Here is a 25,000-nt window from a genome sequence, read left to right as displayed (position 1 = left end):
TGGGACGAGGAAAGGTCCAGCATCCAGAGGTCTTTGACCAAGATATTGCCACCGATGTAGTGGTAGGAATCCTGTATGGAGCAAAAGCATTCTTGATATTTGATCAAGAAGTTTCCAAAGATGAATCTCTGAGGGACGTACATGGAAATATGGAAGTACTGGTAAAAGCCCTACCTAGTGTCTCTATTGATGGAAATGGGCCTGTCGACATAACTGAAGACCAGAAGAAGGAAACAAAGGCAATGCGTTGTAAAATGTACGGAGACTTCAGAACAGAAGAAAGTCCAACTACATACGAAGAAGCAGTGAGGGTTTACAAACGACTGCCCTCATTGATTGGGGACAAGGGTCAGAACGCCGTGGCTGTCCAGGTATATTTACGCCCTCTAAGTGAAATCGATAGCAAGGGGCAACAAATGGTCAGAGAAATCAGTGCTAATTATATAAGCAAGACATGTGAGATTCAAGAACAACTGCAGTGGATTGAAGCTCAGTGTAGCGATCTTGTGAGAGAAGACGTATGTTCGTCGTTCCCTAGAGTGAAGAAGCAATTATCAATCTTCAAAAACAATATCTCCCGCTACAGGATCTTTTTTCAGAAAAAATTGCTGTTTTTACTTCCAAGCATCAGGGGAGGCCGAGCAGAAGAATCAGCTCTTGGCTATATTTTTTAAAAAAAAGAGAGTTCCCCCTTCGCAAAACCTCACCTTGATACTTGGATTGAGAAAAAAAGGAAAGAGATAAAGAGGTTGCAAGGTATAATCGGCTACTTGGGAGACACTCCTTTCGTTGGTCCTGAAGATGTAGAAAACGAAACTTTCGACCCAAGCAAGAAGCATATTGTGTGCTGCACATTTAAGATTGGGAAGGAAGACGATCCTCAGATTTCGAGCATGGATGAATACCTCACTGAGAAGGGTCCGGCAGGGTTGAAGAGGGGGGCATCAACAGACATCGCAGACCAAAATGTTAATAAAAGTATTCGCCAGACTCTGAAACAGTTCGCAGAACTCAAAGCTGCAAATGAAGACCACGAGGAAGTGAATTTTTTCGCCACAGAGGAGTGTCTGTCTGAAAACTTCAGTGGACAGCTAGGAGCTTTCGTCTATCTGTACGAGGACGGTGATCTAGTTGATGACGACTTTAAATCATCACCAAAGCCGGAGAAACTAGAATCAGAGAATGTGCAAGAGGATTCTATCAAGCTTCGATGGAATGACCCGCACCTCAGCCAGAGCAAGATCAAGAAGTACAAAGTTCAGTACAAGAAAGATGAAGAAGCGAGCTCCTCCTGGATCACTCAGTACTCAGCTTGTGGTAACGAGGCTGAGCAAACTACTACCGTATCTGGACTTCAACCTGCTATCAAATACAAATTCCGAGTATGCGCAATGGGAAAGATTGTGGTCAGCCAATACAGTAATACTTTGTTTGAAACTACTAAACCAACAAGTCCGCCTGGCAAGCCATCCTTTGTAGCCGCAACGACTGACACTATTACCATTGCTTTCACGAAACCCAAGAACATTGGAAAGGGGGTTGAAATTGAGAAGTACAAGATTGAGTGGAGCACCAGTTCCCAACAGATGGAGCAGTACACAGAATATGCATCGCTTACTTGCGAAATCAAGAGTCTTCAAGCAGGAGTACGTTATAAATTTAGAGTTACCGCAATTTGTGGTCGCAAAGGAGAGAGCAGCCCCAGTGAGCTTAGTAATGCATTACAAACCATGAGTGCTCCGACAAAATTTCAAACGACCAAGATTCTTGCCCTCTGCGACGTTGTTGAGCCACCTAAAGATAGGAAGCCAACAGTATACGCTCTTCCTCTAACACTTGTGCACGAAGACTGGAGTAGTAAACAACGAAAATATGTTATCAATCTTGAACATAAGAAGCTGACGTCACGTGGTTTATCTCAATCAATTCCTGAGAAAGTGATAATGGTTGTTGGTTCAACTGGCTCTGGTAAGACAACCACGGTGAATGCTATGATCAACCACGTCCTGGGAGTGGAGTGGAAGGAAGACTTTCGTTTCAAGATGATACACGAGCTTTCTGGTAGCCAAGGAGCGAAAACGATTGGAAATCAAGCACACAGTCAAACCCAGTTCGTAACTTGTTACACTCTACCCTACATGAAAGGATTCATATTACCTTATCACCTCACTGTTGTGGACACTCCTGGCTTTGGGGACACAAGAGGAATTGCGCGTGACAAAGTGATAACAGAACAGATCCGTAAATTCTTCGAAACGGAAGGTTTAGCAGGCATTGATCATGTTGATGCCATCTGCTTCGTGGCCCAAGCTGGGAATCCGAGGCTCACTCCAACCCAGCAGTATGTTTTCGACAGAATTCTTTCCATGTTCGGAAAAGATATCCGGAAGAATATCTTAGTGCTTTTTACCTTTGCTGATGGGCAAAGACCTCAAGCTCTGTCAGCAATACTAGAAGCCAAAATCTTAGAGGATGAAAAACACTTCTTCAAGTTTAACAACAGCGCTCTGTTTGTCGCTAACTCTGGTAAAGACGACGAAGACAACTTCGATAGAATGTTTTGGAAAATGGGAATCAATAGTTTCGATACCTTCTTTAGTTTTTTGGCCCAGATGGAACCAAAGAGTCTCATCCTGACAAAGCAGGTGTTGAGTGAAAGAGCTCAGTTGGAAGTTCGACTTTGTGGTCTTCGTGAGAAAATTGATCTTGGAGTAAACAAACTGAGCGAGCTGCGCCAGTTAAAGAGAACGTTCAATCAACATGCAGCCGACATTAACGCCAACAGAAACTTTAAGTTCTCTGTTAAAGAACCACACCGCGTACAAATACCGTTGGAAACCGGTACGTACACTACCAACTGCTTAACTTGCAACTATACCTGCCATTATCCTTGTAAAAGATCAAGAAGTGAGGACAAGAAGGGGTGCGCTGCCATGTCAAATGGGAGTTGCACGAAATGTCCAAACCACTGTCACTGGACGAAACACGTGAATGACCAATATCGCTTTGAAACAGAGTATATTACCGTGGAAAAGGAATATGACGAGATAAAAGACAGGTACGATACGGCGGTACAAGGTCAGACCCAGGTGGAGGCTGTGATCAAACAAGTAGAAGAGGAATTCAAGCGTACCAATCAAATCGTATTGAGCTTCGTCGCCGAAATGCAGCGTGGTCTGAAGAAGCTGTCAGAAATAGCCCTCAAAAAGGATCCACTAGAACAAGTGGATTACTTGGATCTTCTCATAGAATCCGAGAAATCACAGGCAAAACCAGGCTGGAAAGATCGGGTAAAATCGTTGCAGAAAACAAGGGACGAAGCAGTCCAAATCAATCTTCTTCGAAAGCCTGGATTCGACCCATGGGAACAATACCGAGAGAACTGGGAGACTCGTGAGTTCTTTCGCAAACAAACTGAAGAGGCTAAAAAAGGAATTCTCAGTCAATGCTGGATCAAAACAAAGCAGACAGCTGGTAAGGCAAAAGAAGTATTGTTTGGCTAAAAGAGAGAAGGATGTGGAATAGTTAATTTTGAGACAATGAAACTGGAGACTGGCTGAGATGAAAAACAAAACTCTAATAGTCGTGACACAAGACTAGCTAGCTGAACACTATTTACCTTGCTCGATTGCTTATTTGCTTTTTCTCTGATCGCCTGTGAATTTGGATATTCAGTGGGGTTTTCACTGGTGTTCAATCCACACAGTCTAACAACAACCTTTAGGAACATGAATTCAGTATTTTGAGAAGATGTTAGATGAAGTATAAAATTGCTAACGTTCAAAGTTGATTATTGAAGAAAGAAACAAGGATTGGGCGTGAGGAAACCAAAAGCGCTTTTATTTAGGTAGCCCACACCCTATAAGTGAAATATCGTGGACAACATTAAGACAAAACTATGTGCCTATGCATGCTATAAGGCACAGAGGAGGACCCCCTTATTAAGCCTTTAAGAAGAGCATTAAGACAAATTATGTATTCGTGTTTTTATGTGCTGCACCAAAAACGGCTCGAGTGCCTATTAGAACTGAAAGGTTGTTTTTCAACCATGAACGATCATTTACTTGAAACCTGTCAATGTGCTTTATTTCAAAGTGGATTTTAAACTATTTTTTGCCTTATTTTCAGTATTTTAGACGATGTACATTAAAAGGTGTAGAGGTGTTAAGTATTTTCTGTCATTCTAGTTTATATCATTCACTTTTAGTGTTACCGAGTGATTTCAGACTTTTTCGATTGACTGCAAAATTAAAACCGTAGGAGGCTATTATTGCAAATATGACATTGCAAAAATAGTTTCGATGTTTGAATTATCTTTCTGTGTTATTTTAGATTGATTTGTAGTGTTAGCAAGTGATTTCAGACTTTTTTAATTGAGTGCAAAATCGTATTTACCTGATATACTCTTGAGTTCGTTGGGTTGTTCTTTTCTTATTGCCACGCTGGTAAGAATTTCCATTTTTTCCGTATTGTAAAAGATGACAAGGATTTACCGCAAGGGGGCCTTGGCAGTTTTTGTAAGGGTGTCTGCTGGTCCCTAACTGTTTCCATGGCAACGGTGAGGTACAGTAATGCTGAAAGATTTTTGGAGAAGATTTTAAATATTAAATAGATGACTTAGGTTTTTGCAGTTTCTAATCTTGGGTGTCCTGTGCATGGGGTGGGGGGGGGGGGGATTAAGCAAGTTTCGTTTTTCGTTCGTCTACTTTTTCTACGCCATCTTGAATTACGTCATATGCGCATGCGAACCTCGGTTCTGTTACGTCATATGCGCAAATGACCACCCCTTTACCCCAAACTTTCCATGATTTTCAGCCACATTCACACGCCTTATGCTTTTGATAGACGTTCTTTGCATTAATGCATCGTCTTCATAGTATCTCGTCTCGTGAAGTGAAGTGATTCCTGGGTTTCGTATTTCACCAGTAACCACTTGTCTTCTCAGGGGGCTATTTTGGTTTTATCGTTTCCAAAGAAACGATGCATAGTTATTTTGACCAGAAATCGCAGTTACTTATGATTCGGAGTTTAGCCAATGGCAAAGTATTTCAACCTTGACACATGAGTCATATTACTTGGCCTCTAAGCCGGAAGTACAAGCTCGTATCCTCAAACTTCGTTCCTATAAGATTGTTTTTTTTTTGCCTACCCTTCTTCTTTGCTTTCAAAGAGACTGTCGAACGCACGTCAATAATCTGAGATTACTTCTAGTACTAACTTGGTGGACAGATGATCGCCATCGCGTTCTCGGCAAACAGCAAACGACAGGCTAAAGTTTTCGTTTTGTCAAAATTCAAACAAACCTGTTGGAATTTTGCTGCTTCTTTTCTTGTACGCTAAAAATGTCACACAAGTTCTTAAAAGAGAGGGACAAAAGCTTTACGCTTTTATGACAGGTCAGAAACCTGTATGCACTCATTGATTTGCTGTTTCACGTAAATGCGATGGCAAATTTATCTACTGTTTAGCTTATATAAAAGGAGAATTAAAGGCTTTGAAGAGAGAATCGGTTGCGTAGAGGAGAAAAAATTGTAGGTGAGTCCGTATGTACAGAAGTGCGAATAATTAGATGCACAATGATTTCAATAAGCGTCTCGAAGTGTCCCCTTGCTCTGCTCCACAACTTCAACATAACTCGTGTCTCGGAATACATACAAGTGTCCACCAAATGCTGCTCTTTAAGTAAAGATTAACTGCTGCATTTGCCCAAAGCTAAAAATAACGCTAACCTTTACGCCTACCTTGTTGTTGGAAATAGATAGCAAATGCTTGCACTTAAAAGGACACTTCGTGTTGGGTCTATATATAAATAAAAATTTTGCATTTAAGTATTTCAACAGATATGATTAATGTCATAAATTGTTTCGCAAATAGCTGTAACTGCATTGAATGTAGAGTTTTTAATAATTTTTATGTACTGATAGGCACAAAATTTCGCAGTCGTGGAATTGTCGTTAAGTGCGAAAAATGTATTTCGATAATATTGTTTGAATTGTGTTGGGTGTCAAAATTGGGCCTGCATCTAATAAATTGCATTTCTGGACGTAAGTGAGTCTAACCAAACTTGGTTCTCACGACCTAAAATTCAAAAGATAGTGGGTTATTTTTTCACCACGTCACACGTATCACTTAAAGTACAGAACTCTTAATATTGGTATACTTTTGTTGAAATATAGGAACACTATACCAGTAAAATTTGAAATTGCTAAAATTTTATAATCATGGAAATCAACTTAAAGCAAACTTGTCTAATTGGACCATGGGGGCATTTGGAATTTGTTCATATTTATCGTTTATTACAGGTGTTTACGCATGAGTACCGTAATTGGATCGAGAAAAGTCAGTTAGTAGACGCGAATTTAGGAATTTAATATAAAAACCGATCTATGTTGAATTTGGAGTGTGGGGCCTGAGCCCGAGTTGGGTCGGAAATGCGCAGTTTTAGTAGACTTATGACTCGTGTTACTCGTGTTAGTTTTCGAAAAGTGAATCAAACGTTAGCCGTATCATTGCTTGTCTTGTTGGTGTGACAGATTTAAAGTTTGTTCCTTGAAAACCGGAAGGCTGGTGCATTTTTACGTTTGTGTGAATCGTGAATGGACTGCATCAATGGCAGCTAAGTGAGATATTTTTACATAAGAGTTGTATTGTCAGGATTGGACTGGACTTCTGCGGGGGAAATAATCTGCATCTGAAAAGATTCCCCCGCATCGATATCAGTTTCTATTCCACGCTCGTTTCAGTGCAACGGTGAGAAATCAACACGAATATGACCTATTAAGGCCTGGAAAACGGGGCTCGAACCCCATGAGCGTGCGATTGCCGCGCAGTACTGCTCTACCAACTGAACTGTTCTCTTCCCCAACCCTCTCTCAGCTCTTCGGCTCGCTTGCGTGACTAAAGCGTGCGGCTCGACGGACTGAGAAGGGACTTTTATCAGCCGACAGACTTACCTGGAAGACAATTCACTAACTCGAATAGCGTGCCATAGTCAAACAATTTATAAGTTACGAAATTTGAAGCAAATAATTCACAGCTTTTACTCACTGAACAAGCGTGTTCATTTATCGACAAAACGAATCAAGACTGTCAAAGATCAAAGTTCGGCCAGCGCGCCATGTAAACAAGTTGCTATCATCGCAGTTCTCTATCAGAGATTGTCACAGTTCATTTAACTTGAACCATATGACATTATCATTTCCAAACTTTGGAGATCAAACCCCGCTAAACCGTGATTCTCCTCGTTTGGCACTTTACTGGTAGGTATATATAGTGTTGTAATCATACGAAGCTGTCATTTTTTACATATCAGTCGAAGGTAATGTGGCATTGAAATCAATGGCAGTGTTTGGTATGAAGTAACGCAATCACATCTTTCCAAGAAAGGCCGGTTCACTTAAAATAACCTTTGGACAACCACTGCTTCAACCTAGAAATTCCAGATGACTTTAGTTCAGTTTTCCGTATATTAATATTAACCGGGATAAGGCAGTTACCTTTCACAGCCTTGATCACTGGTGTCGAAACAAATGTGGTCTAGTGCATGCTCATCAGTCTCAATGCTTACATCAATGAAAAGGAAACGAAAGAGCGCACCTTATTAGCGACCTTCTTATTGGGGTACAATTAAAGACAACTACGAGATCGATGCGAGTTCTCAGTTCTGAGCATGTCCATTTGGAAAAATTTGGTTCTTTAAATGTAATGCGCGTGCCCAGTACAGAAATATCGTACCAGGTAGTCGTTCGTACTTCAATCTGAAGGTCGCTGTTGATGCCTCGAAAGGTACAAAATTCTAACCCCTATTTGTGATATTGCTGGCTTTAAATATTCCTCCTTTTAAAGATTCGTCGTTTGAAGGATGCCCAATTTTAAAGGGGCTAGGTCACGCTGTTTTAGGTAATTTTGTTTAATTTTGTTAGTTATGAGCTCTAAACGTCAAATTGGCAGACCAAGAGTCTTTCATTTGCAAAATCACGCCCACATAACAACTGAGAATGATTTTCCAGCTGTTTAAATTACATTTTGATGTAAATTGACATAAATTTGAAAAAAGGTGGGCCGAAGTTTTTCAAATTTACCCAAATGCAATCCATTTCAATCCTCCCCAGTTTTGTCCATCCTTGTCTCTTCTTAGTTTTCCTGTGTTTTGTTTCAGTTCTTCTATAGTTTTTTGTTATTTCAGTTAATTCTATGACCATTTGATCTTTGATGAAATTGCCTAAAATTGCGTGACCTAGCCCCTTTAAACACTCCAGATTCCCCGTTTCTCGTTTTCGCATTCCTTGTTTTCGTATAGCTACTTTTCTCTTTTGATCAATGGCCGAAGTAAACCTGTCAAAACCAGTTATCACCGGTTTGAATCACCCGTTTCCCCACATATTGTTATGAGGATCAAAATTACTTAATTGTGGCTTATCTATCATGCAATTCCAGACTTTTCTAGAATTATCTTATAATCTGTAATATTCCAGAAATTTCCTTAATGTGACTCAGCAGTTTCCAAAAATAATAGCAACATAACTCTCTAGATGCAAGTTTAGTTTATTATACATTCACTCACCTTTCGTACATTTTCCATTGATCCTTACCCGCAAAATAGCGTAGCTAATCGAGGCGGATAGGAAAAATAAAAGATTACAATAATAGGGGTTGAGACAACAATAAAGAGAACAGATACACGAACATCAACATAAATTATTGGATTAAAATGACAGGGAGTTCATAAATTACAAAGTAGGTGGAATAAAACAAATGTATAACCGAAATTAAGCTGAAAATTTTAACCTTAATTAATTAATTTACTAAATATTTCAACTAAAAGTGTGCACGGCAACATAAGTATTCTCTTGTGTCAAAGTATCCAGTAGCCGATTATGTAGGATATCCTTAAATTTATATTTATGTATACACGATCACTGTTGGGAATACTATTGTTTCGAAAGACATTATGGGATGCCCAGGGGGCAAATTCATGTGTATTTGCCCCTTGGGCATCCCATAATGGCTATTCGAAGCAATAGAAAGCAAAATGGCCGCCGTATCGGTAAAAAGGTCTATTGAAACAAAGGTACAGCATGGAATCTAAGGGGCTTGAAATAAATCAAGCGAAGGTCACGTTTTTGCAGAACCAAACTTTTTTTCCAAATTTGTCCGAGCAGCTTAGACTAAAAGTATAAAAGCAGGCTCGTAAATATTACAAGGGACTCTGTCTCCTTATTTGCCCGAGGGTTTCCCATCGTGGCAGGCTGTGATTGAACTTTTGCTATGGATGCTATACTGTGAGGAAGCTGTAATTAACTGCGATGACTATGGTGGAGCTGTAACCTTTGACCTTGCTATATCCGGAAAGAAGAAAGAGACGATAGCCGAAAAGGGAAGAAGACAAAGAATTCAGAGTTCATTAGGAAGTACTTCGAAAGAGTTTCTGTACACAGAAAATCAAGTAAAAAAGGGTAACTGCTCGTTGTCACACTTTTGTTGCGTACCTGATAACGCACTCTGAAATGAATGTTCCCTTCCTCCTCTTTCAAGCCCGATCTTTCCTAATTGCGGAGAACGCAATTTCTAATCCTGGGTATCCTGTGCATAGGGTGACCTTTAGCAAGTTTTGTTGTTCGTTCATCTGCTTCTTCTGCGCCATCGTGAATTACGTCATACGTGTACGTACGTGCATGCGCATCTCGGTTTTGATACGTCATATGCGCAAATGACCACCTCTTTACTCCAAACTTTCCATGATTTTCAACCACATTTCACAAGCCTTATGCTTTTGATAGACGTTCTTTGCATTAAAGGGACACGGTCACGGTCTGCGCATGCTCGTGTAGCTTATCGAAACTTGAAAAAGTCAGCCTGACTTTTTCAAGTTACTAGCAATCACAAATTCAAAATGGCGTCTAGCGGAGGATCCGGACATGGCGGTAAACGCATCAACTCAGGGCGGAAACGAAAGGTCGAAGACAGAGGGGAATTTGCTTTAGATAAAGATAGCATTTGCTTTAGATAAACTTGATTTAATGCAAAATATATGCAGAATTCTTCAACTTACCGATATTTCCATGATGGCGTTCGAGCGTGACAAGTCTCGGAGAGAGTGAATGCTACTGCGCATGTCAACCCGTGACAGTGTCCCTTTAATATATCGCCTTCATAGTATCTCGTCTAGTGTAGTGATTCCCCAAACTTCTCCCAACGAACGCACTTTATAATCAATGATTACTCCAAGATTTATGTCTCCAAAAGTGACGAATGGCCAGGATTCCGTTAAATATGAGTATTCCGATTTAAAAAAGGCGTTAAGATGCATATGGCGTCTACGCGAAGATGATCACAGGTCGTATATCTCGATAGTCTCTAATCCAGAAACCAACCCCTCCAGACAGTGATTAACTTCAGTGAACATTTGTCGTGAAAGTTTAAATACCAGAAGACGAGCACTGAAAAATAAAGGTGTTAGTATTGACCACTGACAACCTGAATTTGGTGATTCGCCAATCTCTCTTATGTATATTACAGTACTTTATTCCCCCGGGAAAGTAGAACTAATAACCACAGGAACTGATTCGCGCTAACGTGCTGTGAAGACGAAGTTGAAGTGAACTCGGAAATGATTACCGTTGCCAATTTTACTCGATTCCCTTTTGTTTTCTTTAATCTTTCCGGGTTTCGTATTTAACTAGTAACCACAAATCCTCTCAGCAGGCCATTTACGTTTTATCGTTTTACGATGTGTACTTATTTTGACCACAGAGCGCACTTACTTATGATTCGGAATGTAGCTAAGGGACAAAGTATTTAAATCCTGACACATGAGTCATAGTACTCGGCATCTAAGCCAGAAGTACAAGCTAGCTCGTATCCTCAAACTTCCTTCTTTTTTTTTTTTTCGGTCTCATAAGATTGTTTCTTTTCCTACCCTCCTTCTTTGCTTTCAAAGCGACTGTCGAATTTCGAACACACAGAAATAATCCGAGATTACTACTAGTACTGACTTGGTGGACAGATGATCGCCATCGCGTTTTCGGCAAACAGCAAACGACAGGCTGAAGTTTGCGTTTTGTCAAAATTCAAAAAAACCCGTTGGAATTTTGCTTCTTCTTTTATTACTTCTTCGCTACAAATGTCAAACAAGTTCTGAAAAGAGAGGGACAAAAGCTTTACGCTTTTATGACGGGCCAGAAACTTGTCACTGATTTGCCTTTTTACGTAAATGCGATGGCAAATCTTACAATTGTTTAGCTTAATTAAAAGGAGAATTAAAGGCTTTGACGAAGAGAATCAGTTATGTCGAAGAGAAAAAGATGTAGGTGAGTCCCATTTGTGTAGAATTGCGAATAATTAGATGCACGCTGATTTCAATAAGCGTCACGAAGTTTCCCTTAGCTCTTATGGCCAACTTCAATATCACTCGTGTCTCGCAATGCAGGCAATTAATATAAAGTGTCAAAGTGTCCCTCAAATGCTGTTCCTCGAGTAAGGATAAGCCGCTGCATTTACCCTGACCTAAAAATAACGTTGACTTTTACCCTTAACTTAGAGTAAGGGTGCAGGGATGACGCTGCATTGGTGAGAGCACTCGCCTCCCACTAATGTGACCCAGGTTCGAGTTCCTAATCAGCGTCGTATGTGAGTTGAGTTTTTTAGTTCTCTACTCTGCACCGAGAAGCTTTTTTTCCTGGAACTCCGGTTTTTCCCTCTACTCAAAAACCAACACTTGATTTGATTTGCGTTAATTTGTTGATTTCAGTTTTAGGTAGCAAATGCTTAGACTTAAAATGACACTTCTTGTTGGATGTTAAAATTAGGCGTGCGTCCATTTCTGGACATAAGCGACTCCAACCAAACTTGGTTCTCACGACCTGAAATTCAAAATGCCATAGTTGGTTATTTTTTACTACGTCAGACGTATCACTTATTCTTTACTGCATCGTATCGTTGACTTGAAGAAGAAGTGCACTTCATGAAGAGTACTAGCTTATTCTGCAGCTGAAATAGAGAGAAAAGTACACAAAATAATCGCGAATTTCTACCTTGTTTCAAGAGCCTCCATATCAGTGTATCTGCCCGAACTGAACGAACAGTAAGCTATTAGTTCTGGTTTCAGATCTGTCAGAGATTCCAGTTGGTTTACGTCTGCTGAATGAGTTGAATGTTTTATTACACCCTGTAAACTGTAAAATTGATTTTTAAGGATATTGTTGTGACTACAAAGTTCGTTGCACTGGCGTCACTCCTAAGCTAAGCATGAAGATTTTAAGTTAATGTCAATTGGATAAATGTTTCCTCGTAAAACAAAAATATGCCAATTTATGAGCTTGGTCAAGCGTTAACACACTGGAGTCAAGAGTTCCTCAGCTTCTAGCCCGGGGGCAGTACTTTAGGAATTTCTAGGTGGGGGGTGTATCGCTGGGACCTTGGAATCCTTAACCTATGCCCGAGCTGGTTCAGCTGAATTTTGCTACCCTATACTAGAAAAAAACTCTTCAAATCCTCCCTGTCCTAGAGAAGCTGTTTTTCAGAAACTTCTTAGGTCATTAGCACACTCTAGCAAAAACAAAACCTTACCACAAACGTTTCTCTCTCAAAAAAAGGATTTATTTAAACTTGTTCAGTTTGTTCAGTCTTTTACTAGTTTCCTTAGTCTAGATAAAATCTTCAACCAACTGGTCAGTTTCGTGAAAAATTATAAACTATTCTGGGGGGAGAGCGGCGGCTTCATGGTTAGTGAGCTCGACTCCGGATCGAGTGGTCCGGGTTAGGGGCCTAGCCAGGGACATTGCTTTGTGTTCTTGGGCAAGACACTTCACTTTCACAGTGTCTATCTCCACCCAGGTGCATAAATGGGTACCGGCGAAATTAATAACGTGAGTAACCCTGCGATGGGCTGGCATTCCATCCAGGGGGGAGTAGAAATACTCCTACTCCATTCTATAGAAACCGGGATAAGCTCCGGCCTGATGGACCACTTGTCTCGTAAGCAGACTTTGCCTTTACCTTTACCTAGACACAACGGTCTGATTTATGTACCCTATACTAGAGTAAACCCTTCACAGCGGCACATACCTATATAGCCCATATATGGCAGTACCCCACCCCCTCCCCGGGGGCTTCTGGCCCTGTGATGACGAACATTTTCAAAGAAGTCATAAAGCTCAAGGTTTTGTGTAACAAAAACAACAACAACAACAAACGCTGCAACGTGAAATTCAGCTGCAGTGTCAGCAATGGGCCGTTAGGTCTTCTGCTTTGTTTCACAGTCGAGCTCTGTGACGGGTGGCAAGAATGACTTTTCGAGAATCTAATTTTTGAATTTCGCTCAACCAGCGCCTCATTGGCTGCCGACAATATCCTCTAATTTCAGTCGTTTGATCTCGTTCGGAAATGCACTGAAAATAAGATTTTCTCCAAACTTTCGAGGAGGCTTGCCACACAATCGATTGTTTAGTCAGGAATCCATGTAACTGTATTACACTTTGTAAAAATAGATAAATAATTTCCTCTTCTCAAAGCACTTCCCAACGCTGTGTTTAAATCGCTGTTTTGGATACTCGGAGGCTCGGACCACAATCGTCAACGGGATTAAATTATTCTACTTGTTAATTTTTTTTAAACCAAAAATGTGATTTGATATTATGTGTTCCCAAATCGTTTGTGACCTCGACCAAATTTGGTGATCAACAAAAATGGCCCAGTAACAATTATTCGCCGAAGGCGAGGAGAATATCGGGGAATAATAAAAACCGAGACAAAGTTGAGGTTTTTGTTCACAGATATTCGCTGACCCTGAGGTGAATAATTGTTTTAGTATACATTACATAGGTGATTATTTGAAAAATATGCATTTCATTTGAAACAATTGATTTCTTCGTCTGTCATCTCGACAAAAAGGGCTTGCCGCCATTTTGAAAAAAAACTGCTTACGTGATTATCGCGTAATAATCTCCTCAAGTGCAACCAATCAGCGCAGAGGATTTTCAATAATCACCTAATTATGTAATTATACAAAAAATCAATATGTCTCAATTCAGTGCACTTAAGTAACATGGCACCATAGATTTATTTTTTCATCAGCCGACAGCTGAATAAATATGTCAAATGTGAGAAAAATGCAGACGATGTTGATCGAAAGATGACGTCAATTTCGTCCACACGAAGCTCCCTTCGGGGACAAGAATGTTTTGTAAATTATTAGAACCCATGACGCCATTTTTACGGGCAGAGACCTGAGAGAAAACAAAGGTTCTACCGTTAACATTACCAATATTGCATGGAACAAGGAGAATATGCCAAAAAAGAATATTGAATATCACGTTTCACATAATGTTGGTATTTTTATTGTCAGTCAATTAATAATGATTATATAATTTTTGGCTTTTTCTTGATTGGCTGGACAGTTTCCAAAGCCAACAGCATGGCGTTAAAGCGTCGCCAGTGGCAAAACGCTTTGTTAGTTCATGTATTTTTCATGTACAATATTAATTTAAAGAGAGGGTTTTTTTCAAGTAATTTATAGTGACATCTAATGTTATTAACTTCCGTAAAATATAGCTTAATTTGCTGATTGGGCGGTCAATTAATTAAGTGTCGTCGGTAAACAAGCATCTATAGACCAATCACAACAGAGCGATGCAAGCCACTCAAAACTCAGGCAGTCGGCACCAAGCCCGGAGTTTCTTTTTGTTGATTTGTTCAAAATGGCGCGCGATATTCTCCAAAAATCACTAAGCACAAGTACCAAACCAAGTTACGCACACGATGAATAATTAGTCAAAAGACGAAGATTTTTGGCAAATCATGAATAGAAAGCAGAAAACTATATAGCTGCATTTACCATGAAAAATACCATGTTTAGCTGCTGTGATGTTTGCGCTTTTAAAATGTGTTTCTGTTTTTAAAATCATTTAAGATTAAAATTTACAGGGCCCTTGTTGATTACAGTATTTGCACTGAAAAGGCATCCCCTGTTTCTCTAAATACACCTTAATTCACTCACAGCGTTAGAGTCTTTCATTTTGGTCATAACGAAGGATATTTTAAAGTTAGTATTGTATTTATCGTGTAAAATCAAAGAATTGGGGACAAGGGACGTGTTTAAGTTATAAAGCGTTTTGATGGGGAGTTTAGTTAAGAAACGACGCCGGCGACGGCAACCACAAAGCAACAAAACAATCATATCATTGGTTGAAAGAGGAATAATAATCGTGTTCCACGTGAGCAGATAGGTTTGATGTACTGTGCATAACAACGACGTAAGTTGCCACATTTGCAGTATTATGGAGCTTTAATTTCCAACGGCAACGGCAATTTTAAACAACAACGGCTTTGCACGCTGTGCACGTGCGTTTTTCATTTCTTTGCCGTCGTCAGCAAAACAACAACGTGAAATGATCACATTTGAGGTTTTATGAAAGATGTCAGCACTTAAAGATAAATTTTGATTTTCTCCCCTAAATAACTGCCATAACCTTCTCACATTAAAAAACTTGGAATAGTCATGAAGTGATTACAATAATGAGAATTTATGTTTGATCGAGATGACGTTCTCGTTGCCGTTCCCGTGGTTTTTGCTAAAGCTCCCTAGTGTCGCAGCTCTCGTAACTTGCAATTGTTTGGTATTATGAGCAGCTTTCATTGTGTCAATTGTTTAGTCTTTTGTTTTTTGCTAGAGTAGCGAGCCAATCACATTAAGCGTTACGATAGCTTACTTGAGCATGCAACAGAGAATCATCTTTTCATTCTCTATTTCTCCTCTGAAACCGCTCGTACCAATTTATTTCTTAGGATACTTCGCTGACATTGTACGAGGTCAACGAGGTGGACTTTCTTACGATAGTGCAAAGTTATATTTTGCGGTGACGTTTTCGTCCACGTCGCCGTCGTAGATCTTATAGGGAACTTACGAGAGGACGACGACGACGACCGCTACGACAACGCCATGAGACGGCAGTAGGCTTAATGAAAGAAAACAATGGCTTTGCACGCTCCGCACGTGCATTTTGCAGCTTGACACGTTCACCAGCCGTCGTCGCCCTGACAACGACGTGTATTGACCAAATTTAGGGTGATGTGGAGAACGTGAGCACCTTTAGATTGAATTTCAATTCTCTCACCTAACATCCACAACGCTAAATACCAATTTTATCCCTGGATTGTTGATACACAAAACCTATGCCGAATGACTTGGAGTAATATCGAAATTATTGCAATAAGGTGACAAAATATTTTCTGACAACCATCTCGTAGCCTTCGTAGTTGTCGGCCTTTCGAAAGGTCCATAATAATCTTGTTCATGCATTACAAGGGCCAACAGAAAAGTCACAAAGGGAAAAACGTGCACTATGGCCTCTGAGATATGTGAAGTCAGTTATGTGACATTGCTAGATCAATTAGAAACAAAAGTGTGTGAATGTTCCCTTCAGCCTCTTTCAAGTCTTTCCTAGAAGTAACTTGGTAGACAGATTGATCATCGCATTTTCGGCAAATAGCAAACGGCGGGCTGATGTTTTCGTTTTGGAGTCTTGTCCATTCCGTGCTTGTTAGCTACAAATGTCAAACACGTTCTTAAAAGAGAGGAACCAACGCGTTACGCTTTTGTGACAGAAACCTGTCTGCACTACTTGATTTGCTGTTTCTCGTAAATGCGATGGCAAATCTCTCGATTATTTTATAGCTTATCCAAAAGGAGAATTAAAAACTTTGAAGAAGAGAATCTATTATGTGTGAGAGAAACAAAAAGTCCCAACAGATACGTCCAGAAAAGCAAGCGATTAGATGCACGCCGATTTCAGTAAGCGTCACGAAGTGTCCCCTTCCTCTTCTCCCCGAGACACACAAGTGACGTCACAAAGTGCACCCAGAATGCTGTTCCTCAATTGCAAGTAAGAATAAACAGCTGCATTTACTCAAAGCTAAAAATAACGCTAACCTTTACCCTTATCTTAGTGTTGGAAATAGATAGCAAACGCGGAAACATATTGTTGTGGAAGCAAATGTTTCCCCTTTTGCGGCCCTAGGGAAACATTTGTTACGGAAGCAAAATTTGCTTTCCGGGAGGCAAAGATGTTTCTGAATTTGTTCAGAAACATTTTGCTTTCTCAGCAAATGATTCTTCGTTCGCGCGCCGAGGAAACGATCGGGAAACAATGTTTCTGCGACAGTGCTTTCTCGTTTGCGGGCGCCTTTAGACTTAGAAGGACACTTCGTGTAGAATGTTAAAATTGGGGTGCATCAACTTACTAGTATTTCTGGACTTAAGTGAGTCCAACCAAACCTGAAATTCAAAAGCTATAGTCGGTTATTTTTTCCCACACCTATCACTTAACGTACAGAATTCGAAATGTTGGTTAGTACTTTAGTCAGTGGAAATATTGAAATACTATACCGGTAAAATTTGAGATTGTTAAAATTTTGTAATCACTGATGTCAACTTCAAATAAACTTTGGTCTAACGAGAGCGTATATCTGGACTTTGTTCATGTTTATTCTTTATTGTGTGGGCTTTGCTCACACTAAGTTGTCATCTGCGGTATTTGTTGGTATATGAGAGTGGTCACATGATCTCCAAGAGTAAACAGAGGCTTGGGTACTAGCACGTGGAAGCCTCGAGTAAAGAAGGGAAGGCCATCTTTCTGTTCGCGATGAATTGTGTCCACAATAGACCCTTGCACGGTTTTTGACGTCATTATGGCTAGGAGGCAAGCACGGCTAAATTAACAATAAATGTATGGGTTTTTCGCCGACTTTGAGCCGCTGTAGCGCCGCTAAAAAGAGACGGATTTCCACAGTGTAAATGTCTTTTAAAATTGGTACTATGATCAAAAAATCAAATCTTTTTTTTCTTTGGATTTCAAAACTATGTCAATTTAACACAGTGACCCAAGTTTTCAGCCTTAATTTCAAAAAGACAATTGCTTATTTTAACTGGAATTTTTCTATTCATGGTCCGCCATTACGACCTTAAAAATCTTGACAGAGCTGGATGGAGCAGAAAATGACGAAAACACTCATTACTTTAAGAATGCAATGTGTTTGTACTCGACCGAATTAATATGCAGCACGGGAGTTTCCGGCTTTCAGCTGGAGGTTATAAACTCGTGTTTAGTATACATAATGAACTGCGTTTAACCCCGTAAAATTTTAAGCCATTTAGTGAATGACGTCACTTTTCCCTAGATCCGACCCTCTGAAGTCCATTGCGTCAGTTTTGGTGGACCGTGAAATCCAAAACTTCCACTCAAAATAAACAGCCTTTGAATTAAAATCAAAGCTCAAAATTTGCCAGGCAGGTGTTACGCAAACAAACTTTCAAAATCTCAGGGAAAAAAAGGAGTTTTTTTTATCGTAGTACCTCTTTAAAGGACATTTATACTGAGATAAAAAGAATATATTCTGGCGACAACGACCATAAACGATTTTTTTAAATTTCATTCAAATCCTTCTAATCAATTTTCGCACGTCGTACCTTCCTTGATGTGAATAATATCAATAAAACTATTTAAAAATAGTGGCAAAAATTGGAAATCCGTCTCTTTTTAGCTGCGCTAGAGCGGGCGGGAAGGGCCCGGTGCGGTGGCCTCATGGTAAGTATGCTCGACTCCGGTGCGAGTGGTCCGGGTCCTGGCCCTGGCAAGGGACATTGTGTTGTGTTCTTGAGTAAGACACTTTACTCTCACAGTGACTCTCTCCACCCAGGTGTATAAATGGGTACCGGCGAATTTAATGCTGGAGGTAACCCTGCGATGGATTAGCATCCCATCCAGGGGGGAGTAGAAATACTCCAAGTCGTTTCATTCTACAGAAACCGGGATAAGCTCCGGCCTAACGGGCCACTTGGCTCGTAAGCAGACTTTACCGACAGCGGTTCAAAGTTGGCCAAAATCACATACATTTACTGTAAATTTAGCCGTGTTTGCTCCCCAACCAAGATGGCGTCAAAAAACCGTGGAAGGGTCTTTTTGCGGCTTTCGAGAAAATTTTATTTTGTATTCTCCCGCTTTGAGACACCGAGGCAAGTTGTCTTTCATTTTTGGCTGGTACTGAATGTCGGGGTTATGAATTTGTTTGGATTGGTCGAAAATCTGGCTCTGTAATTTCCTAAAACCAAACTGATTGCAATTTCATTTCTTTCGTTATTTTTTCAGGTATTCACAGAAGAAAGTTATTTTGCTCATGCAAGCCAACATTTATCGGCCTAAAGATTTGGTGCGGGTTACACCACATACGAGTCATTTTAGTTCTTTCGCAAGTCAACATTTGTACTAGGCTTGAATTGTAAAAAAAGGTAAAGTCTCTCTCACGAGCCAGAAGGCCCATTCAGGTTTGAATTGTGCGGGTTGAAAAACAAAATCTCAGAGTGTCTGATAAGTGCCACAGACTGAAATACATTTGTGCTTGCATTGAACTTGGTCTGCTCGAAGTTTGTTCAGCTTATGGCGAGGTGCAAACTCCCCAAACGTTGATATAAACTGACTGAGAGAGGGGCGTCTAGTTGTTTTAGCATAACCCACTGACCGATTTATTCAACACGAAGGTAAAATGTGGAGGGGAAGCCATTTGTAATAACAGCAAAGCTCCTAGTCATGCCTATGGATCATGCCATGCCACTCTTGGGTAGTTGAGTGCGGCTTTTGGGATAAGGTGGCTAGTATATATATTTCGACTCTGAATTATATTTATCCGATTAAGAGTAACTTTTTCAGTTAGTTCTATTTTCAAACACTGGGTTGACGATCAGAATGAAATATTTAAACCATTTAAATTTTGGGATTTTTTTAATGAAGTTTATTTACATACACATTTTTATTTACTAACATATTTTATGTTGATGGGAGGTCTTGGCAGATTTACTTGGAAGCAAACCAATATTAGAGGGATTCACAGTCTAAATAAAAAAAACCATTTTGATGGATAGGTGAAGAGTACAATGTAAAAAGTAGGGGAGGAGTATCAGGGAAAGGCTGAGGGGATGCGATGGAAGTGTGGTTGACCTTTGGGCAAAGCAGTAAAGCCCACGCATGTACGCATTGCGTACCTATTTTTACAGCTGTTCACACATCAGTTCGGAAAATGCATCGAGAAAAGTCAAAGTTAATTGCTGCGAATTTGGGAGAATTTAATGCAAAACTGTTCTGTGGTGAATTAAAGTGTGTCCTTTGTAGGCCGGAAGGCTGATGCAGTTGTCGTTTCTGTAAGTCCTAAATGGACTATTTGAAACTCTACAGATTCCCCGTTCCTTCTTTTCGCGTTCCTCCCTTTGTCATTCGACCAATGGCCTCCTCTGAACTTTTGTTTACACATAAACCGGTCGAAACCAGTTACCATCGGTTTGAATCAGTAGAAGAAGAGATTAGAAAGGCAGCGCCTCACCTCTAATATCAGAATTCAAGAGTTATAGGAAGAAATCACACTTGAAGGTAAAATTCTTTGGATCTAGAGAAGGTTCAGACTTGGTATTCGTTATCATTACAGTGATTTGTTTCGATATATGCGAGAAGCTAACGAAACCACAGTTTTCACCTTGCCTGTCAGGGAATTAGGCGGCTTATTTTCGCTTCTCTGCAACCTATCGATCGCCGGATTCACGAAAAAAGAGTTTCGTTTCCTTGCTGCATCTTCATTTGAGAAGAGCACTTTATGAAGAGTACTAGTTTATTCTGCAGCTTTAATAGAGCGTGAATAGACGAAATAATCTCGAATTTTTTTCCTTATGCACCTGTCAATTAAAACCCTCCCCCCCTCCCCCACCCCGGGGAAGTATGGGGCATTGATGGGGGTTACTAAGGGTTTTGGCACCTTTTAGTGTCCGAGGGGGTGGGGGATTTGTTGTTTTTTGTTGCATCAGTTTTGCCCGTGGGGTGGGGGATTAGTAAGGTTGTGACATTCGTGGACGAGCGAGGACTGAGGCGAGTGAGTCGTATCCATGTGCTTTCTCATCCCCAAAGGCGGTTTCAAGATGGACGACATTAAGGTATTGTGTTGATTTATATTTTTCCAATTAAACTGAGAGCTCAAGAGTTATTTATTATAGTTTCAAAATCGATTAAGATGAAGTAAATATTCTAAAGATTGATGGTATGTTTCTTGCGTTGATTTTCAGTGGATATTTCAATGATTTTTGCTTGTTCGAAGTCGAGCGCCGATTTCATATTTAATATTCCAACTCATTATCAATTGAATTGTTTATTGTTTTATTGAGCTTTGGGTCTTGATATTCGACTAGCGAGGACACACACGGCCAAATAGCCTTTCCAATCATTTTACTTCTTTAATTTCTTTGCTTAATATAAAAGCTCTTTTAAATTTTCTTTGCGTTGGAATTGCTGATTCTCAACCCACGCGCAGTGAACTCAAGCAAATAGTGAATTGCGAAAAAGAATCCAATTCCATCGGGACCCATCGGTTTTCCACCGCAGTATTTTTTATCCCACTCTGTAAAACAAAGGTCACAGTTTTTGTGGAGATGATGATTTCGAGTTATTTTTTATTGAAGTTTCAATGTCACACTGAATATATGCCTAGGAAATCGCTGACGAAAACTCAAAACTATTAGCTTGAGAAGCTTTCAGTCAGTTTCAATTGTATTCCGTAATAATTGCCTTATCTTTCAACAATGTCTTTTCTTTTGTATGAACAGATTCTCGTAGAGTTTGGAGTCTCCAAAAAAGTGCTGGCCAGCTCGGGAGAGCACCATGAAGTAATCAATGCTATTAAAATTGCTTTTAATATCAAAGAAGAGATTTTTCTACAAAAGTTTGACCAGGATTGGCAGGAGTACATTGATTTTCCAGAAGGAAAGTTTGAAAACAAAGCAAGAGTAAAGGTTATATTGAAGGTGAGTTGTTTCTCATCCTTTTCTTTTAAGAAAATATTTTTGGCTTTGTTCTTATACTTTGGCTTTTTAATTTAGCACTCGAATTTATTAAAACGCCTGGGTAATTCAGTATGTGTGAGAAAAATCTTCTTTTGTCTAAAAAGACTAAAATAGTTGATATTTTCTTTATTAAAAGCCAAATAAAGAGGTTCCAGACACCCAAGCAACAGCAACACCAAGCAACACTTGTACTCTATCAACTACAGGTCAGTAGTAATTTGTTTGTAAATCTCAAGCCAAAAGATATATTAATTATTTTGTGAATACCTGCTTTCAAACGCGTTGCTACTGTGGTAATGAAATAATTGGACAGACAGACAGCAAAAACAGACCAGTATTTTGCTTACATGTTTTGCCTGTGTTCTTTTCAGCAAGTAATCCCTTAAGACAAGAGGCACAAGTGCAGGCCACTTTTCTAATCAACAATGGGAAAATCCAAGTTGACCCAAAAGCCTAGGTTTGTGATATTAGTAATTATGATCAAATTAAATGTCTTGGGTCATTTTATAGTATTGTCAGACCCATGATGATGACTAATCCTTAGCTTGAAAAAGAAAACAATCCCTGTGAGCAAAAGCCACTATTGATCCTCTGACAAAAAATAATACTGAGAACCCTACCAGTAGGGATTATCATTTAATATTCCCAGAATAAAAACTATCCAGGTGTTCCGAAAAGGTATAACCCTTCACCACCATTTATGTGTTGCATCCAATCTTGTTCCCAGACCCTCTTTCTCTTTTACTGTTGCCAGAGGCTCTGGTGACCACCATCTTAAATTGCCATTTGAATAGGATTGTTAGTTGGAGAAATTCAACCTTTTTGGGTTAAACATTCCACAAAAGGAAGTCCATAAATCTAGGACTTCCAGTTTCATTTGTCCCCAGAGCCTTTGACAGACAGTATACAGCTGTGTTGCGTCTAAAATGCTTATTAGCCTAGTTCTCACTTGAATGCAAGTGCAAGCTCAGAATGCAAGCACAAGGATATTAAAATCATACATTTCCTTTATGTGGTTCACACTAGAACACAAGCGCCCTTTTAATTGCAATTTCAGAATGAACAGAATGTGGAGAATAACAGCATGATCAACGTCAAATTGGTTCCAGAAAGGATTAAAACAGATAGTGTTATCTTCAAGGGTAGTGCCCTGTCAACATATCAAAGTGCAATGAATCAAGCCTCCCTAAAGCTTTGCCTTGAGGATCCAACTTTAATCAACGATCGAGGAGGACTGATTGAAAAAGTACGTCAAAGAAAAATTCCTGCTCAAAGGCTTTTGGGAAAGTCGCAACCCAGATTCAGGATCAGAACCTAAGAAGCCAAAGTGGTCCCAGGAAATGCAAAGTAAAAGGCTTGCTGAAATAGAAGAAGACATTCAAGGATTGGATTCCCAGATGAGATTTTTAGAAAGATCTAGAGAAAAGTACGCAGCCACTCAACAATATGAGCATGCTGCTGAGAAATGTAAAGAAATTGCTTCAATAAGAGAAAGGAAAAGGAAGCTACAGTCAGAAACCACTCAGCTCCAAAAACTTGATGTTAAGTCAAAGAAGTACCAAAAGAAGAAGAAGAAGACGTGTAAAGATCAGGCTCAGGAACCAGACTTGAAGCAAACCAAGCTTTTTCATGGTGTGACGAAACAATCAACAGGAGATAAGAATAGTAATGAAGGTATCACAGAGAAAAGCAATGTTAAAGATCATTCCAGGGATTGCACAGAAAATCCTCTGCAAGATGAAGGAGACAACAGTGTTAACAAAACCATGGAAGATGATACCTCAGATGGAAAAGGTCCTAATAAGGAGCAAGTGGAAGTGGAAGGAAATGCTGATGAGATGCAAAAAGGTGACACATCCGGTCATTTTTTTTGTGTCAGGGCCTGAGACCTCAAAACAAAATGAAAAACTGAAGATGTATATGGATTTTAAAGCAGGAGGAATAAAAAACTCTAAAATATCTGAGAGCATTTATGTTTCACCCATACCTGAAGTGTTCAGTTTAGAAGACTTTATCACTATCAGGCCTTTGTTTTGTCACTGGAAGCATGCTTCGCCTTCATTACGCAAAGAGTGCGCAACATTGATTGACTTTGGCAAGCATATCCTTGGTGAATGTGTTGTTGAACTGGCCTCCTCTTATAAACGTTACTTTCCGTTAGTTAAATACAAAGCAGAACAGGCTGTTAGAAAATTGTTACAAATGCCTGTGACTATTATTCAAATGACTTTAAATGGACCTCGGTCACCGAGATTATATGTTCTAGAAACATTGCAAGGTGTTGACATCCCTAGGGTTATTAACATGGCTGAGAAATGTTTGCAAGGAAAGACATGTTTTCAGTCTGGGATGGCAAGGGAGGTGTTGAAAGACTTGTGTACTTTGGCAAGTTCGGAATCTGATAGCCTTGTCATAAAGTACGCATGCTGTAAAGGGTAAAACCTATCAAAGAACAAGGCAAGTAATTTGTATGGTTTTAGTGACTTCCATAAGCAAGAATCTAGAATTAATAGTACTTTAGAAGAGTTTAAAGAATTAAGAGATGCAGTTGACACCCTTGCAAAACTTCAAGATAAAGCTGTCTTAGAAGGATTTGGACTCACATATTCAGATGATGACAGTGCTGTAGACCAACTGTCTAGTTCAGAAGGAACAGACTGTGAGTGGATATCAGATGATGAGAAGAACAAGGGACCTGACGAGTTGCAAACTGCTTCTGCAGCTGTTGTTAATCTTGCTGTTACAAACAGGTCTCATGACAAGTCTCAACAACCTAGACCAGCTGCAGATCCTGATTTCCCTCTAGAAAAGAATAGACCACTTGTATCACCTGTACCTTCAATGGATCACCTTTTACTAATGCTCAGAGACAACACACTCAACTGGTTTGCCTTTGTGGCAGAGCTGCGAATGTTACTGCGAAATTACTCCGAAGAGACTTTGGTATATGCATTGACTGAGTTCAGTGACCACCTTGAGAATATGGATTTGACAGATAAAGAGAAAAACAAAGTGGAGATGTCAAGACAAGCCTACCTTGAATATGAGAGACAGAAAGCAATGGGAAATGATGCATGGGTGAGTGAGAGTGACTCAGACTTTGTTGATCCTGACAGTGTTGTGACTGCT

At 39.8% G+C, this 25,000-nt stretch overlaps 1 protein-coding gene and 1 pseudogene across 1 annotated transcript; both read left to right on the top strand.

Moving 5' to 3' along the window:
- Positions 1–4,558, top strand: part of LOC138010410 (uncharacterized) — a 4,925-nt pseudogene extending 367 nt beyond the window's left edge.
- Positions 4,559–21,607: 17,049 nt separating this feature from the next.
- LOC138010357 (uncharacterized) lies at positions 21,608–22,328 on the top strand. Its single transcript, XM_068857278.1, has 3 exons — positions 21,608–21,832; positions 22,008–22,077; positions 22,243–22,328. The coding sequence occupies exons 1-3, from the start codon at positions 21,611–21,613 to the stop codon at positions 22,326–22,328; spliced, it is 378 nt and encodes a 125-aa protein (XP_068713379.1). The 5' UTR covers positions 21,608–21,610.
- The last annotated feature ends 2,672 nt before the right edge of the window (positions 22,329–25,000 follow it).

The sequence above is a fragment of the Montipora foliosa genome, chromosome 7 (assembly GCF_036669935.1).
Source record: "Montipora foliosa isolate CH-2021 chromosome 7, ASM3666993v2, whole genome shotgun sequence".
NCBI classification, from domain to species: Eukaryota; Metazoa; Cnidaria; class Anthozoa; order Scleractinia; family Acroporidae; genus Montipora; species Montipora foliosa.
This window is presented reverse-complemented; position numbering and strand designations above follow the sequence as displayed.